Below are 18,814 nucleotides of genomic sequence, written 5' to 3' on the forward strand. Positions count from 1 at the left end.
CCCGTCCCGTCGCTGTCAGTCAGTCAGTCAGTCAGGCCGGTCGCCTTGACGGGGGCGCGCGTCCCTGTCCTGGCCAAGGCCGCTGCTCGCCGCGGAGCCCGCGTAGCTCGCCCTCAACTGCTGTGGGCTGTGTCCTGGAGAGTTTGACAGGAAAAGCGGCCGGAGAGATAAGTCTGTGCTCGCAGATTCCTCTTCAAAGTTCTTCACCTCCCTAGTGATTTGTTTTCATTTTTCTTATGCAGTGTTTGGTTTTTTTTTTTTTAGCAGAGGAACACCCGTTCAGATACGGGCTTGAGCATTGTGTATGCATCTCGGTTTTGCAGGGTTCTCGATACTGCGGGCATGGGAATTGTGAATTTTGTCTTTGAGCTACTTGTTTGTTTTGTCTTTGAATTTTAGGGTTTCCCGGTGTCTTTTAAGTGGTGTGTATATGCACAGTTGGAAATCTACAAGAAATGCATACACAACTACTGGCCTTCAGTCCAGTTTTTGCTTGCCATAATGTCTAGTAAATCCCCATCGAGTAGTTAGTCTGAAACATCTTCAGGACAGTAAGGGGTCCGAGATCATTTAGCTGTGTCTGATGGTACCGTAATGATTTGATGTAAATGACGCCTGGTGTCACAGTAGCATCCCAGTCAGAGTTTCCCTGTGCCAAAAGTTGTATGGCCTCATGCAGATTGTTTCTGAAGGGTTATGGTTCTGCTGCTGAAACTGTGGAGTGTGACATTAATGAATAGGCCTGTCGCTGGGGGAAAGATATTTTCTTAGTGTAGGCTTAAATGCTAATAAGGTAAGGCAGGTCGTAGCATTATGTTGGGAACTGTCTTTAACTTGTGTGAAGACTGTAAGTTCTGTCTCCTCTAAAGTGGTTTTGTTTATACCCTTTTTCTTTTCTAGTGAAGAAGCAACTAAATGGTTTTATTGTTTTGCCTGAAGTTTTCAAAGGGAGTAAAAGATAATAAAAATTCCTAAGAAAGCATCTTTGTCGCAAAAACTTACTAGGCCTGCTTTCCTCTAACCTGTTCCAAGTGACACGTTCATACTGTGAGAAAGTTCAACAGTTGTGTGATCTATTCAGTTCCTGGCAAACCAGCCATAGCATGTGCAGCATCTTACACTGAGTCGGTATTTGGGTTGTACGTTGAAGTGGAGGAGTGTTGTAGGATACAGGGTGGTAGGGAGAAGTGAGAGGAAGTGTGAGCGAGCAGTGGGGGCAGTGGAGTGGTTGCAGAACAAAATTCTGTAAGAAATTTAATTACTTTGACTTTGCTGTTCACAAAACAACTTTTGTTTTGTGTATGTTGTCTTTTTTTTTTAAGGCTGCAGAACTTCGAGCTTACCTGAAATCGAAAGGAGCAGAAATCTCTGAAGAAAACGCTGAAGGTGGACTTCATGTGGACTTGGCACAGATTATTGAAGTTTGTGACGTGTGCCTGAAAGAGGATGACAAAGGTTTGCATCTTTAAGTCTTGTTGCTTTTGCTAAACATATCGCCATCACTGCTTTCAAACAATAACAGCTGGCAGAATTTAGAGGTATGTTGCATGGCTTGCATGCTTGCATGTTAACACATGCATCTTTATAAAACTGGAAGTGCTTATTTCCATCATTGCCATGTAAACTTTGCATGTACTCTACCCCTCCCTTCTCCAAACATCCAGCGCCCTTTGAAGAAGTCAGAAATTGAGCTAGACTGCACTTGTTATGAAGGCATAGTGAATTGTATGTAAAATAGGTTTTCAATCTGGAGAAAAGAGTATGATAAAAATCAGACTTATTGTCAGTTACTGGCTGTGATGGTGCAGATCAAGAAAAAGAAAAGTGACAACAAAAATTAGGACTAGACATCTGTAAGTAGAAGTTTTAAGGCCTAAACATTATTTGACTATTATTGTCTGAAAACACTAGGATTTTCAGTAGTCAGTAACTCTTTTTGAGTTAGGGCTGTAGATCCTTAGAAAGTGCACTAATATGTTTTAATGACACTGATAATGCTGCCATAGCCTTAAATGATCTTTCTGTGCCTGTTGTGCTCTGTACTAATATACAAATTCCATTTAGAACTTTTACATGTAAAAAATCAATTGCTAATATGAATAGTATATGTTGTTTGAAAGAATGCATGGTTCATCTAAGAAAGAGTACTTAAGATTATTTCATGTTGCCTTTTACTGTAGGCAAATGAGTATGAAATCCTGGAGAAGCTTATTGCTCTGCTGTTTGATGTTCAGATGTCATTTCGGGGAATAAATAGTATTTTCCATATGTAATGAATTTTGTTTTTGCCCTTTGCCTAACTGGTATTTGGGGAGACTGTGAAAAGAAAACACAAAACCTGTCTGGTCCTGTTTGGAAAGGATGGAACACCATGCTTAAAACAGGAGCTGGGGAAGCTTTTGAATAGACTTTGTTCTTGTGGGTATTTTCCCTGTGGTCTGGGTATCCCTTGTGCTCCTGGTGAAATGTTTTACTGTACTTGAGCACTTAGCGTTAGTATTCTCACTGTAGAATCGTGGAGCGGTTTTCTGGATGTGCAGGAAGAAGCCACTGGGTTTTTTAAGACCAAAACCTGAAGTTCCTCTGACTTCCCTTATGTGTCAACAGAGAATTCAGAGCAAGGATGATATCAAATACCAAATTCTGTTTTGACCTTAGAGTGGGAATTCTTACTTTACATGAGATGTGTTGGTGAAAGACCACATGAGCCAAATCTCTGGTACATTCTGATGAATATCCAGATTGGTTACCTTGGCATTTTCTCTCTTTCACAGTTCTTGCTGGTGCTAAATAATTATTCATAGCAGAAGTAACTTTCCAGCATGAAATAGCTAGTGATGATTGCTGCTTGCAGTTTTAAACAGCTGCATGTTTTGTTTTGTGCAGATGTTGAGAGTGTGATGAACAGTGTAGTCTCTTTGCTTCTTATCCTGGAACCTGACAAACAAGAAGCACTGATTGAAAGCCTGTGTGAGAAGTTAGTAAAATTTCGGGAAGGAGAGCGCCCATCTCTTAGGCTGCAGCTGTAAGTATTGTACTGAGGAAAGTGAGACAGTGGTACCTTGCAAAGTCATTATCTTGTATGTCTTTAAATCCAAGTGTGGGGTGTCTGTCAAGATATGTCTCTCTGATGCAGGAAGCAGTCTTTTTTTTACCTCCTTTTTCCCTATCATAAAATAGAAGTACCAATATACTTTCTTTGCTTGGGTATTACAAAATTAAATTTAAAATGCATAGTTTTCAGCTCCTCTGCTGAAAAGGGTTACAAAACTGGAAGCTGTTAAAATCCATCATGGATATAAGGTGCCACCGGGTGCTTTGGGTGTACTAGCACGCATCTTAATAGAGACATTTATATGTACTCCAGTAATGTTTTTTGAAACCTCTTCAACTCAGTTGTTTGTTGTTTGTGGTTTAGACTGAGCAATCTCTTCCATGGTATGGATAAGAACACTCCTGTGAGATACACAGTGTACTGCAGCCTTCTTAAAGTGGCCTCATCATGTGGTGCCATCCAGTACATTCCAACTGAACTAGATCAGGTAATTAATGTGGTGCTTGAAGTTATGGCCTTTGTATTAACTGTGTTGCATCTCACTAAATACTAGTCAGAGTTGATACAGAATGTCTCTGTTATAAATTGTCAGAGCCTAGTGAAATAAGAAATGCAGAATACAGAATTTCTTATCTTTTAAAGGTCTGTCCACTGAATCTAAATCAAGTTGCCATTTATTTTCCGTTTCTGATGCTGAACGTAGTTAGATGTGTCTGTTTCATTCCTGTGATAGTAATGAAAGTGAGAAGCTTTGAACAGGGGTGAAGCATCAAGTTCTTGTCACTTGCTCTGGAATCAAGAGTGCATTAGAATCACTCATCCTTATTTAGGAAGTAACATGGAGAGCACAGACTTTTGGCTTCTCATGGGAAAACTTCCAGGTTCTGCATGGGGAGCCTGAGAGTCAGAGGACCAAAAGGAGAAATCTCTGTGCAAGACCTTTTCAATCCTTTTCTGCTTGAGAGAAAATGAGAAGTATTTTCAGTTTTATTTTAGTCTTTTCCCCAACGCTTCTTTTTCACTTGTTTTCTACCTAGGTTCGAAAATGGATTTCTGACTGGAATCTCGGCACAGAGAAAAAGCATACTCTTCTGAGACTGCTGTACGATGTCCTGGTAGACTGCAAAAAAAGGTATAAAAGACAAGTAATAGATACTAGATAACTGTATTTTAAGTTGAAGTATTGTAAGTGATCTGTAGGGAAAGTATTTCTCGCAACACTTTTAAAATTAATCTGTACTGATAATTCAATCTAAATATACCTGGGTCTTTTTCTTTTTATGTTTTTAAGCACTCTTATGTTAAACCAGTGTTTCCAAGAATATTAAAGTTAGTAGTGAATTAGCTGCAAATCACAGACTCCCGAAATAAAACTATTGCTTTCTATAAGTATTAATCTTTGAGCATTGTAGCATTATGCCAAGTTTATTATTTAATTACACTTTTGACATTTTAGTGCATGGTAGTGCTATCTCTTACTTAATGATGTTGGGAGGCTTATCAATCACAGTTAACAGAATCAGTCTTTTTATGTAAACATTACCTTTAGGACAGAGCTTTCCACTAGTCATGGAAATTAATGTCCACAGAATACCTGCTTGGCCACTTTAAATTATTATCCTGGATCATAAGAAGCATCTTTGATCTAACAAACTTGGCAGACCAGTGTCTTCTGGCATGTGAAGTAATCCTGTGTGTATCGAGTCTGTAAATTAATGTAAGTCTTAACTGAGAGCTGTCATCAGTTTATCTTCCAGATGTGATACAATGTATTGACTGCATTCGCCAGGGCTATAGAGATGGGCTGGTATCCAGAAGTAGTTTCAGCAGGTAGTTCCACAACAGTTTCAGCCGGTCTCAACTGTCCCTGCTGTAGTTTGGGATGTGTGTGTGGAGTGTGTGTGTTGCTTCCCCCCGCCTTTCCCTTTCACTTTGTTTTCTGAGTTAGTTTTCTAAGTTTGTTTTTTTTTTTTAATTTTCATAGTGAGGCAGCATCAGGACCTCTACACTGGTGACTTACACTGGTAGCAGAACAACACTTACGTTTTCTACATTTGCATAACCTTGTACTGCTGCAGGAGGAAGCAATTCTGTCCTGTACCCCCCATTCCTGTTCTGTCCCCTCCAGCTACCAAGCACCTGTGTGTGTTTGTGCATTTGTGCAACTGCAGGGTGGATTGGACTGGGGAGGTGACCTTGCCAGGGTTTAAAAAAGGCAAGTGTGGAGCTGTTACAGGAGGAGGAGAGTTTCTTCTGGCAGGAGAGTTAGCTTATTCTGGCCTGGAAATGCTGTGTCAACATAGCAGGATCATTTTTAACTAACCTCAACTTAGGGATGATTAATCCTTATGGAGTAGTTACACCGTGAGCTGCATCATTATTGGGAATTCCTATTCCTGTTACTAACACTAAAATGCTTTTGCGTTGATAGTACTGTATGACAGATTTGAGATGGTCAAAATAATTTCAGAAATGTTAATCGGAGATCTTACACATTGCTTAGTGCTTACTTTGTTTCAGAAGTATTACACTGATACTCTGCAATGCCCCTACTTTTTTAAACACTTCTCATCCTATTGATTTACTGAGAGGTTTTAACTAGCTTAATTCCCATACTAACTATTTTTATCTAGTCTTGTTATCAAATCTGTGGATTAAACTTCTAATTTTTGTTTCCAGTGCTACCAGTAACCTTGCTACCAAATGGTTTTTGCTTACTAATAATAGGTAATATTTGCAAGTTAGGCATTAAAAACTTTCACAAACCCTGTAATGTATTACTCCTGCACTCAGTGTCCTTACCATCTGTTGCAGCAAGCTTTGCACTGAATGGAGCAATTTTTCAGAGCACTTGCACTTCTCTCCAGAAAAGAAAACAAGAATTGACCTTAGCACCTTTGACCTGGTTCACTCTCCTGGATCAGTGGGCAGTATTTGCAATAGTATGGGAAACTCACAGCAGCATTCCAGCTTTAGCACTCAGGAATGTTGCTCTATCTAGCAGTATGGGAAGTGGGAACTGAAAATTAAGTAATAAAAATAATACCTCAGTTACGGTGTTGATTTGTAATCAAGGGAAAAGAATAATTGTTGAAAAAAATTGAGTTTTAATTTTTTTGTTTTGGTTCGTTTTATGTTTTAACTTCACTCAATGTGGCGGAAGAGATGGTTTTCCATAGCTAATAGACTTTCCCCAATGGATAAGTTAGTAGTGAACAGATTGGTAGCTCATGAGAAGTACATTATGTAGATGTTATGTGTGGTGTTCCTTTCCTGCAGTCATAAGTGAAAACTTGTTCTATCAAATCTTTTCCAGTCACTTTCTGGTTGAAGTTTCTTCTTTCTGATGATCAAAATCATCTTGATCTCTTCGAAGAGGGATTTTTATCTTTCCCATGATCAACTGAAGAAAAATTGGTGGTGGTGGCTGGAAAACAGATGGCTGGTGTGGCTTGTTTCTGAGATCTGTATTTGGTAGCTGAACTTTGCAAGAGATTAGTTACTTTCTCTGCTGCTTATGCTCCGTGCCATAAAGGTTCTGCAGTAGAGTTTTGTGCCTCAGCTGCTTTAGTCTTCAGCATTTTCCTAGCTGTGTTGGTATGAAACTGCAAGGTAACGCAACCTGTTTTCTTTTCCAGTTATAGATGGGAGTTTTACAAACATGCATGGCTTGCATGCAGCCAGAGAGTTGAGTTCTTCTGTGAGGCCCTGCCAGGCACCAGCCTGATGCAGCTTACAGCTGGTCTCTGCTATTGACCTGGCAGGATTCAGAGTGGGATTAGTCCTGCCCAAGTTTACATTCAAACAGGTCTGGCAAGTCTGGTTATTCATACCTGTAGCAAAAAGCTCAGCATGTCAGGCATCTGCAAAATAATTGTTTCACTTAATTTTAATTCCATTTAATATCATGTAATGTAGAGGGACTCGATTCCAACATCTGAATACTCTGTATTTTTTTCTTCCTTTTATCTACCATCACTCTTCAGTTCTCACTGGCTTTTTGTCAAGTTACGCATCTAGACTGGCAAGTGGAGCCAAGAGTACTTGGGCAAGCTGTCTTGCTAGAAAAAATGTTCACATTTGCATCTTAGGTGAGATATACATGTAGCAATGAGCTCTGGTAAAATAGTGATCTGTATTACTGCTTTAAACATTCTAATTTATGGTAGCAATCTGACGCTGAATAGAATGAATAAGATTAAAAGGCCTGCCATATTTGCCGAGGCTTACAAGAATTTAGCACAGAAAGTTTGGGAGTATTTGTCTTGTAGCATTCTGATGTTTCCTAGAAATACAAGTGAAAGATTCCACTCCTTCCCCACTTCAAAAAAAAAAAAAGGTGGGGGATTGCAAATACTGTTTGAAATTAGTTAAATGCATAGTTTTCAATTTTTACTCCTCAGGGAAGGGGGAGGAGAGGAAAGGTTCCAGAAATCTGTACCACAGTGCTGAAGTGTATAAGATCAGCTACTGAAAGCTTGTGTTAAATAAGGAGTCTTGTATTGTTAGGTTGAATAGCACATCAGCTGAGCCTCTTTCTTTGAATGTCTACATAGTATCAGTCTGTATTAAACTGGTTCTTTGTTTTTACTAGAACATCTAGTGTTGATAAGATTTCACCAGTGCAAAAATCATAGTCTGTCATAGACTGATTTACATGCAAATGGTTCTGTCATATATAAAGCTGTCTAAATTAATTTTATTTCACTGATACAGAGCTATCAGTTCCTCTACACACCAATATCAGTTGCCATGAGAAAACATAAGCTGACCTTTTTAATGCTGGGTCTTAAAACAAATGTTTCATTCAAGTTTACATCCCTGAAGACAGTTCTGGAATAATGGCTGGGACCTATAGAAAATTCCCCTGCCTTGGGCACAAACTGTCTTCACTCAGTATACATCCAGATGATAAATGGTATTCCTTGTTTCCCACGATGTCTTAATATTTGTACTGCATATCCATGAGATCTGGTAAATTCTCTATGAGCACAAAACCTCACTCTGTAAAAAAGTTGTCAAATAGTAGTATTATGAGATTTAAAATAAATACCCATATAAAGATAGTGTAATTGTACTAGAAAGCCAGTTCAGACCTGTCCTGCTATATGGGTTAAACCTGTATCACAGCACAGTATGTACTGGGAGTGTTGTGTTGGTTTGTTCCTTCCCAGTGCAATTTATGCCATTAACTTAAGTAATTAAAGTGAATTGAAACTTTATTCTTGCAGAGTTTTTTCTTTTAAGGAAAGTTTTGTAGGCCTATTAGACCACGTGGGGAAATGTGTTGTGTCTGAAGAGCTTAGCTTTACACTGTAGCTCACTGTACTCTGGAGAGCAGCATCCAGCCTTCCTACTGTCCACTGAGGAAGTACCTCTTAGTAGAGTAGTTGCCAGTCTGTGTACGTGCATGGGAGACTTCTGCAAAGCACACGCGCACATCACTGAGTTCTGGTTGTGCTCTCACTGTTGAGTTTTGGTCGCATCTACAGCCACACCCTAGCTTGTCAAAGGAAGTAGTAAGATGGCATCAGCAAAATCTATTCTCTGTATAGAAGGACTGTCACAACCTTCTATTTTGATAGTTAATAAGAATTCCAGGAGAAATAGGAAATAGTTTTTTGTGTGTATACACACAGCACATTCAATGTGTATATTTTTTTGCTGAAAATTTTGTAAAAAGCATCAGCAGTTGCTGGCCTCGCTAGTGGTAAGAACTGTTATGTGAACACAAATCCAAATCTGTTAAAATGACAGGGTAACGGTCTCGGAGCTGGTTTGCAGTAACTGATGAGCTGTTGTTTACAAAATAATCTGGGTAGACAAGGCTGTAGGTTTACTTAATTTTCGCAGAATGAATTGTTTTTCTAAAAGTTGTCTGTCAAAGCAATGTTGCAAGCTGCTTGCTTCACAGCAGCCTAAGCCAGTCTAATTGCTGGCTGCTTAACTTCGTCAGTAAAATGAGCAGCTCTCACTCTGAATACTTGAAGAGAGAATCTGTGAAAGAAGAAGAGGCAGCTTTTACACAGTCATTTTCCTGACCATAAATATTTTTTAAGATATGCCATTTTACATTTGAAATAAACTTTGCAGTGCTACTTATTCTGCAATGATTAAATCCAGATGTGCATAAGAGAAGCATTCTAGTGAACCATATAAAGCTGTTCCTAGCTCAGAAAGCTTTTTCCATAACCAGTAGGTAATTTATCAATTTAAGAGAATGAAATGAAGGGTGAAGATAAACATTTTGTAGAACAAGAATTGAAAGAATACATCTAGTTAATTTGTTCTCTCCACTAGAATTAAAATGGATCATCTACATCTTTTTCAAGTGTAATTTAATTTGACCTATAACATCATAATGGAATTACTTAAATATTTGAGTGTCTTGTTTGAACTATTTTTTTCAGCAATCCTGAGGTAACTTTATTTTTCTTCTGTAGTGACACTGCAGCAAAAGTAATGGTGGAACTCCTGGGAAGTTACACAGAGGACAATGCTTCTCAGGCTAGAGTTGATGCTCACAGGTAATACTGACTTCCCGGTTTCCTTAAAAGTAGCTTTTTCTCAATTGCTAAATTACGTTGATTGCCTTACTATTAAGAGTATCGAATGGCCTGGCAGGCAAGGGCCCTGACACAGCCTCTTTTCTATAGCATGGCTGACTTGATCGAGAATTTATCTGTGCAATCTACAGTAGGTTTGGCTGTTTCTAGGCAGAGTCAGGTTTACTGCATTGTGCGAGTGCACAGGTGTGTTTCTGGTCATTGCTGAGAGATCAGTCAGCCTCGGGTAAGGACTTCGTTTACATCAACTGTGCAATCAAACTTTGAATTGGCATCCTTTATTTCAGACTTTTTACGTACTGATTGTTTGATTCTCTAACTTCGAGCATTCTTTTCAAATAGCACTTTGTGTTGAAAAGAAATTCTTGCTCTCTTTTCTGTGAGCAAGTACTAAGGATGTGAACTGCACAGAAATAAACTTACTTGTTGGACAAGCTGGGAGTGAGTTGATTCTTAACACTGTATTCTCCCCACTGGCCAAAATGAGTAAAAGCTTGTATTTTGACATTCTACCTATCATGATTCTTCTTAGGAATTAGATTTTTAATAAGCTGTGTAGTTCTGCCAGGTGTGTACAGCCAGTAGTTCTCAAGGGAGTTGTTTATACTTGAGCATGGAGGAAAATCAAGATGACTCATTTTGAAAATTAAAGTGTCTGCATAAATGAAAACTTCATTGACCATCCTACAGCAATCTTAGGGTTTTTACATCTGAGAGAACACGTCTGCCTAGGGTTTATCATATTGCTGCGTCTATGCAGACCTTAGGTTCTTCTGGGTGTATGTTACGTGGCAGCGTCGCGGTCTAGGCCATCGGAGCGAGTGTAGCACTGTCTTCTCACGTGCCGCTGAACAAAAGGTTTCACCTAGAGTTCTAGAAACACTTTAGGTCTTCTTATAGTCTGGAGCTGCAACTGATGAATCATAGGCCTTGCAGTATTTGGTATTGGGGGTTTTCTCTGTTTTGTGTCACGTATTCAAGTATAATTAATCTTCCTAAACAACTTTATTCTGTGAAATTTTAGGAGAACAGTAAAAATACCTCTAGGAATGAAGGCGGGGCTGAAAATAAATGCAGAGATGGAAACAGCAGGGTGATCTGTAATCTTACCACCTGGCAAATTTCGTTTGTGATGCTGGGCAAATTACTTAATGTTTTCTGTTCCTTGTTTTTTCCGTCTGTAAAACAAAGATTAAAATTGGAATGTGACAGGTTTTACGTTTAGGAATAGTTGAAAACCCTTGGTTGTTTCCTAGCAAGCAAGGATTGAGTTGCACTTACTTATAAAAATGTGTATTGCTGTAAAAATAAGCATTTTCCTTTTCTAATTAGATGTATTGTGCGAGCATTGAAGGATCCAAATACCTTTCTCTTTGATCATCTTCTTGCCTTAAAACCAGTCAAATTTTTGGAAGGAGAACTTATTCATGATGTAAGTAACTTTGTTTTTAGCAAGATGGTTTGATATCTGTAGAGTGCCTTGTTTTTTTAGTGTCTTCAAATTTATTAGAATAGTTATCTATGTCAGTAATATTGAGCTGCAATGTACTATTTCTTTTAATGCTTTTAGAATTAAAAAATTAAAATACTACATGTGAAATGTTTCCCTTCAGAAGTTTCAGAAACTCGGTTACAAATCCTGCCCTCACATGAGTTCTGTAGCAAAACTGCCTTTCAAGTCTGAGAAAAGGAAATGAGCGCAGCACAGATTGCCCTCAGATATTGACAGAAGACAGAATTTTAGCTCTTAACAGTTTATTTTTCTGTTCAGTACCAATAGTTCCCCCCCCCCCCCCCCCCCCCCCCCGTCTCCAGGGAGGGAAACATAGATAATATTTAAACTGTTCTTGTATTTCTTTTCCATCTTCTAGCTTTTGACAATTTTTGTGAGTGCTAAACTAGCATCCTATGTCAAGTTTTATCAGAACAACAAAGACTTCATTGACTCCCTCGGTAAGTTTTCAGATCATTACATTTCTGGCTATTTACATGGCTTAAGATATGGAAGCTGCAAAGTGCTTCAGTTTGATCCCATATATTGAAGCCAAGGAAATGTAATAGGAATTTTTAAGAATGGTTTAGAGTTTGTAGACTCTAACCTCTGCTAGATCATAAATGGACCATCTAACTGTGGTTTGTTCTACTAGGACAAGCTGTTTTATGTTTGGAAGTGAACTGTGTTTTTCCCCACTTCTTTTCTCTTAAACCTTTTGGGAGGGGAGCTTTAATGCGTTGATACTCTAGGCTAGGCCAGAGATTACAACTTTATTAAGCCAGCAGCTTGTATAAATCCCTTACAATTTTTTTTTATGATTAATAACTTTATAACAGCAAATAATTCTCCTGAACAGTAAGATAAAACATGCAAATAGTGTGTGTGTGTGTGTCTGCATGTGCTGATGCATTAGACCTAGCAAGCCACAGTCTGTCCCAGTTAATTTGTTTCATCACATGAAGCAATGTGATGGAATGTTAATGTCAGCACCCTCTTTATTTACACACTGTGGAAAAAAGGAGTAGTAATTAACACTTTGACACTCCCCCGTTGATGTGTAATTGACTGTTTCAAAGGAGCACTGGTTCATAAGCTATTGCATGCATTAAAATTACGTTTTTTATATTCCAGCTTTTTAGGACAGGGGTCAGTGACAATGCAGAGATTGCTCAATGATGCAGATTTTTTTATTACTGCATTAAGGTTTTGACATATTGGTAATGAATAAATGTTTCCATAAAAATCAATTTTTATTTTTTTTATAACTTTGATTTTGAAATGACACTTGAATACTGGCTGAATGCATTTGAGGAAAGGCATAGTTTTGCTAAAACAGAGTTTAGTGCAGCCTTTCAACACATGCATTATTTTGCTTAATGGAGTGTGGTATAATTCTGAGAATAATTACCCTCAAAGGTTTAAAATGCTGGTACTTTGGGTATTAAAATGATGGAAATATCAATGTAATTTTTTGTGGATAAAATTAGCAGCAAGTTTTGGTAGCTTGTAAATCTGTATATAGGATAAGCATACCTTTTGTCATATGTATTTGAACATTAGTTGTGTAGACATCTTAGGCTTTTCTTTCATAGAGGAAAGTGCTTTTTGTATTGTAATTATTTTTATGTATTGAAATGGTTTATCTGTTAGTTATTTGTCCACAGAAGTATTTGCTGTAAATGCTTTTATGCTATTGTTTGAATAAATTTATGGAAGATTAGTTAACACATATGCGTAGTATCAATCGTATAATATACAATAGTCACAATTTCTTTGCCTCCCTGTATCTGTGTTTACCTCTGTGAACATACAGTGTGTGCATTTTCAATATATCTAGGATTCACATAATCTTAGCAAAATCCTTAAATATGTTTCGAAAGACAGCCTTCAAGTTATCTTGATTTCTCACCTGCTTCACGGTGTACTTGGAAAATTCTGAATGTCTTTGAGCAGCAGACAAGGTAGAGATTCTGAGGCAGTGCAGACTGGAATGCTAGGAACCTGGTCTGAGCATTTCAGCCATGCATTTGAAAAACAAGGGCAGTTTGGTACAGAAAACAATACTATTATTAGATGAGGCATTAAAAATTCTTCAGAACACCTGTGATCTGTTCCCAAAAATAAACAGATTTTTAATTGTGCTTTAAAGTTTGTGTTTGCTTTCTTTTTTTTAATAACTTGCCAAGATACTGTGCTTTAAAATAAAGGATATTAATAATAGGATTGCAGTGACAGTAGAGCATGAGCTTTAGTTCTAACCCTTCCTGGATAAGGACCAATTAAAACTAATCTATGAAAGCTGTGCAGTGAAGGCTCCTACAGGTGGCATCAGTTTGTTACAATTTGTTGTTTTATTAATGCTGACAACTTAGGCCAGCAGTAGCATTATCTGTGTCAACTGAATCGCCCTAACATGTCCACATTTAATCTGGTATTATCAGCAGTCTTTTTCAGAAAGTTAATCAGCATCTCATTTGCATTTGTTAATTAGGGTTAATGTGTGCTAATTGATTTTTTGATGCTTGTAGAGTTCCATTAAACCCAGTTAGGTATAGTTGCTGGTGCTCCTCGTTCGTGTGAATTATGGTGATCACATTTTTGTTGAATCAGTGCCAAAGAGGGAACCTGCATCATAATTATAGCTAATTAACACAACATGATGTGCTGCACTAATGTGCTTTCCTATTAGTGTATGGATGTTATAAATTCCAAACTTAAATATTTACTGAAGCAGTGTGACTGTTTATAATGTCATTCCAAAACAAAATGACTGACATTCATTTTAAAGAAGCTTCCACTGAATCTTAGTTGGTACCTCACACAACTCAGATTAAGAAATGCCTTGGTTCATCTGAATGTCTTAACTTTGTTGACCTAGCCTTTTTTTTCAGGAAAATGGTCTCTGATTTAGACATGCAAGCCCTTGGCTCAGTTCCTCGTGTTGCCATTCATACGATCATGTAAAAGATCTAACTTTTAATATCTGTTCCTTTCTTCATGAAGAACACTTTTTTGCCACACTAGATGCTGTAAGCGTACATGTGACTCATGATGCTTTTTTTCTGTGGTACAAACAGTTAATTCAGTGCCAAAACACGTTCTCCTGGCACAAAAATGTTATGTTGCTAAACCATTACTGAGAGAGGTTTATTTTCAAGCAACTACATGAGAATGAGTGGTGAGGCTGTAAGAAGGTTTTGACATTACCAGTCATGTATTTTCCATTTGTTGTTGTATTGCTGTTCTTCCAGATGATGCAGCTGAAAAATTAATTTGCACCCTCACCACCTAAAGTTCTGTTAAGATGATGTTTTCACTGTTTCAAAAAAATCTCTGTGCTTCACTTTCGTAGATATTTATTACCTTTTACTGAGAACAACTGAGTCTTGATGAATTCACAACTAAACTAGCTATTTTAGCAAAACACAAGGAAGATGCATGAATTAATGTTTTACCTCAAAAAAATGTTGATAAGGACAGGTGGAGTATTTTCTTGGTGTGAAATAAATTTTAAATTATTGGAAGTATATATAGTAAAAATAACATGAAAAAATTAATTAGTGAATTATAATTCATATCCATAAACTATCAACGCTTTTACACAGGCTTGTTGCACGAACACAATATGGCAAAAATGAGGCTACTTACTTTCATGGGAATGGCTGTAGAGAATAAAGAAATATCATTTGACACAATGCAACAAGAACTTCAGATTGGAGCTGATGATGTAGAAGCATTTGTTATTGATGGTAAGAACTATTGTACCATACTTTACACAATGCTAATGAATAATACCTTTTAGTCTTCTATGCTAATGTTAAATATTCAGAAAAATATCCATTTTTAATTTCTGTGTTTGTTACAAGCTCTAGCTGCAAAACTTCATGCTTAAAGACGTGCCTAACTGTTGTCTTTTGAACAGTGTTTTTCTTTTCAGTGACAGCAACTGTATTTCATGTAATTCTTCATAGAACTAATACATAGTTTGCAGGTTTAATTTGTCATGTGGTTTTGTTTGCCGTCATTAAAACAGGATGTGTTTGTAGGGGAGAGAAGTTCATAAAAATTGTACAGGATAATGCTTTAATAGGTTGGCACCAAACAATAGGATTCAGGCATGACCTTCATCTTGTTACATCATTTTGCTTTTCTGCCTACTAGACTGTTAAAACCAACAGCAAAACAATATTAAGTGAACTGCTGTGTTTTTATGTTTTTATTGATCTAATTTTGAACATTTTTTATGCAGTTTAATACCTTTGCACTATCTTGAAAATATTGCTCAAAACAGCATTACTTTTTTGCAGCTGTAAAGACAAAGATGGTATACTGCAAAATAGATCAGACACAGAGGAAAGTAGTTGTCAGGTAAGACTTAATTCTTCATAGCATTTTGCAGAACTTAGTGTGTTCTAATTATTTCACTTACATGTGTAGAATATTTTAACTAGAAGCAAGGTATTGTTCCTATCAGTTGCTGGTAGTTAAATAGTTGCTATTTATCATAATTTTATTAAAGCTCACACTGAATGTGATTAGCTTATTTAATGAAAGAGTCCTATTTTCCAGCACATTTCATTTAATGACCTGATAGTGACAAGAATACTAATGACTGTTGTTGCTTTAAATATTTGGGAAGGCTACAGAATTCTCTAACTGGTAAAGTGCAGCTCTTTATATAGAGAAAATAAAAATTTCCCTATTCATTTGTGAGACTAAAGTAATGCTATGAAAGAATTAATAGGTGAGCATGACATCTAGTAATCATCTTCTGATTTTGTTTTACTTCTCTAGCCACAGCACACATCGGACTTTTGGAAAGCAGCAATGGCAGCAATTGTATGACACTCTGAACACCTGGAAACAAAATTTGAATCAAGTGAAAAACAGTCTACTCAGTCTCTCAGACACCTAAAAAAATGTAACGTCACTATAGATGAAATTTATTCAAAACTTTGACAATTTGTGAATGTTTCCAAAATGTATGCAATTGGTTTAAAGAAGCTAAATATTCTAAATTGCAACACACACAAAAAAGCAATAAAACTAACATGGGAAAATATCTTCTGTTGATTTTCTTACATAATTGGCAACAAAAAAACAGTAGCAATATTGGTTATGCTTCTTTTGTTCTTGTTGAAGTTTACAATATGAGGATCTTTCTTTGTAAGAGTTGGTGGGGAGGAAGGGAGGGAGATCAGAAAAATGATAGTGCAAGTAATTGTAAAGTAAGAGAAAATTTCCCTTATACCCTAAAGGAGGAAAAATGTGAACCAGTTAGAAGTGAAGCTTTATGAAGGAAGATCTGCTGCCTTATCTCTGTAATTCATACCTGGTGCTTTAGTGCTGAAAGAGACCTTATTGATACAGAATCAACTACAACAGTTATATTTAAATAATTTGGCAGTGAAGATAAGCTGAAGATTTCCCTGTTCTTCTGCCACTTAGAACTGCTGTAAGTTGTTGTAAATGTTTGTAGAAACCATTGGATTTTGAAACAGTTGCATCTGATTTTGCTTGAAAACTAAGCAGTCTGACAGGGAAATCAAATTGAAGTATTTCAGCCAAAACTTCTGAGGAGCAGGAGAAGGGTACTATTAAGTAATTGCTTGATTTTACTTAGTGGATATCAAAACATTAACTTGTGAACTTTTAAACTTTGGGCAAAACTCATAGTAACTTGGATTTGATTGTAGAAACAGAGAACTAACGTTATTAGTAGGGATTGTAACCATTATTTAACATAAAAAAAGGTCTATACGCTGTATTTAACCTGAAAGCATAGCACACATACATCATATTCTATAGGAATACCTTTACATAAGTGATTTATCTGTGCATGAAAGACAAGCTTTTTATCTCCTGCCACTGATCTTCACTGGCCTTCTTCATATTTTCTTTTTCTTCCGGAATGAAGTCTCTCTAAATCCAGGAATTTCTCAATTTCTTCTATTTGGTTTTGTATAATGGAGTTATGAATAGAACAGCTGTCCTCATCTCTGAGGGCACTTTCACTTCTTGCTGGAGTTACAGTCACGTGAGAAGACTTCTGCGCGTGCTGTAAAGCAGTAAATCCTTCTTTCACCTGACAGAATACAAACTTAGCAGTTAGTAATCCACTGAAATTAATGTATAAAGGTTCAAATTGTTGGATTAAGCAAGCAAGGAAATGTGAACAGAAAGGTAAGTCAATTCGAAAAAAAATACGGTTAGTTTGAAGTGCTTACTTCAGGTTTAATTTAGAAAACTTGGTAATGACAAATACACTTTGATAAACCAAACCTTAACAGAAGACTTAGTACAGAAGAGTATGATTAAAAAAAAAGAGAACCTTGTACTAGAATGCAGATTAGCAAAATAAATAGTTTAATTAAACAGTTTAATGTTGCAATTGACGTTTCTATTGCTATGCAAGCATTTGATTAACAAAACCCCAAATCAGGAGGTTTATAGTATTAACCCCCTCTCTGCTTTGCTGTATAGATTAGAAAGCAAACATCATTAACTAATGCAAGGTCTGTAATAGGTTGGGTTTTTTATGTTAAAGATCTTTTGGTTCTTTGAATAGTTTTAATTACTATTTCATAGATACTTCATATCTATCCAAATCAAACGCATATGGCAACACAGTAGGGAAACAGTTTGTTGCTTGAATGATGAGTTCTCCACTCTTAATCCAACCTTGTGTGGCTCTCTCTTGTGGAGGCCAGCATGCAGCACCAGCCACCTCCCTGAGCACAGGTGTACAACAAAGCCATGTTACACAGAGCCAGTGCTGCAGTGGTTCTTGGGGATCTGTAACGTGCCATCTAATACTTTGGTTGCATGCTAGGGTAATTCTTTTACAGGGATCGCAAGATGAGGCCTTCCCCCTCTGCTTAATTATTTTTAAATATTAGGCAACTATGCCCCAACCAACTGTAAGCCACCAGGTCTTTATCAGGCCTGCCTTTATTTTAGCACATGAATTTTGTGCCAAAACTTTCCTTCCCCAGTGCACAAGCATTTCTTGAAGTTTGAAATATGAACAATAAACTTCATGCAAATTGTTCATTTAGACTGTTGCATCTGTAACAACATTACTGCCATGCAGCTGAAGGTACTGATACTTCAGGTCAATAATGACTGTCATCTCCATTTCAATGAGGAAGTAACTTCCTCATTTGAGCAATAAAATTTTCAGCCTGTTAATTCTAGTGGCCATATGCATACACCCTCCCATGCTCTTTCCCAAGGCCTCAGAAAGAAACCGATCATAATTCATTGCAAGCCATTAGTCAAAGTCTCTGTAGAATAGCACATAGGGCTGAACCTGTCCTGTACTAACAATCCAAGAGAAAAACTTTCATTTTGGTCTTCCACATGTGAAAGTGAAATTTTCCAGTAAAGTAAAGCCATGCCATGTTACTTGGATTTTACTGAAGGCAACAAGCATTTAGACCTCTTTGGAGAAGTAGTTGCAGTTAGGTAATACATATAGCATTTTAATACAGTTCTGTGACAATGGGTTTAGAATAAAGCTTTAAAAGAAAAAAAGCTATCAAACTAAAAGGCCTCAGCATTTTCACAATAAAATGCAAGTAAAACGTGTCTGACTGCCAGCACTGAGTATAAGGCAGCCCATGGGACATGTGTAAAAAACATTCATTGCTGAATAGCATGACTGCACAGTTAGGGACTTCTGTTTAAACTGAGTTG

At 37.2% G+C, this 18,814-nt stretch overlaps 2 protein-coding genes across 3 annotated transcripts in view; one reads left to right on the forward strand and one right to left on the reverse strand.

The window, feature by feature from the left end:
• The window catches only part of EIF3M (eukaryotic translation initiation factor 3, subunit M), a 17,300-nt gene extending 250 nt beyond the window's left edge, over nucleotides 1-17,050 (forward strand). Inside the window, exons 2-12 of one of the 2 annotated variants that reach the window (XM_010563753.1) lie at nucleotides 1,323-1,455; nucleotides 2,887-3,025; nucleotides 3,419-3,542; nucleotides 4,093-4,187; nucleotides 9,499-9,582; nucleotides 10,954-11,053; nucleotides 11,493-11,574; nucleotides 14,722-14,865; nucleotides 15,424-15,484; nucleotides 15,911-16,037; nucleotides 17,034-17,050. In XM_010563753.1, coding sequence (XP_010562055.1) covers nucleotides 1,323-1,455; nucleotides 2,887-3,025; nucleotides 3,419-3,542; nucleotides 4,093-4,187; nucleotides 9,499-9,582; nucleotides 10,954-11,053; nucleotides 11,493-11,574; nucleotides 14,722-14,865; nucleotides 15,424-15,484; nucleotides 15,911-16,031 — 1,083 coding nt within the window. In that variant the 3' untranslated portion in view covers nucleotides 16,032-16,037; nucleotides 17,034-17,050. Of the gene's footprint in view, nucleotides 1-1,322; nucleotides 1,456-2,886; nucleotides 3,026-3,418; nucleotides 3,543-4,092; nucleotides 4,188-9,498; nucleotides 9,583-10,953; nucleotides 11,054-11,492; nucleotides 11,575-14,721; nucleotides 14,866-15,423; nucleotides 15,485-15,910; nucleotides 16,178-17,033 lie in introns of those variants that run through there. The other variant, XM_010563752.1, reaches the window with a different exon arrangement.
• The window catches only part of CCDC73 (coiled-coil domain containing 73), a 56,995-nt gene continuing 54,446 nt past the window's right edge, over nucleotides 16,266-18,814 (reverse strand). Inside the window, exon 18 of the mRNA XM_010563750.1 lies at nucleotides 16,266-17,201. Within this exon, the coding sequence (XP_010562052.1) occupies nucleotides 16,992-17,201 (210 nt within the window). The 3' untranslated portion in view covers nucleotides 16,266-16,991. The remainder of the gene's footprint in view (nucleotides 17,202-18,814) is intronic.

Source organism: Haliaeetus leucocephalus, unplaced genomic scaffold (genome assembly GCF_000737465.1).
Source record: "Haliaeetus leucocephalus isolate CR32 unplaced genomic scaffold, Haliaeetus_leucocephalus-4.0 Scaffold173, whole genome shotgun sequence".
In the NCBI taxonomy this organism is placed as follows: domain Eukaryota; kingdom Metazoa; phylum Chordata; class Aves; order Accipitriformes; family Accipitridae; genus Haliaeetus; species Haliaeetus leucocephalus.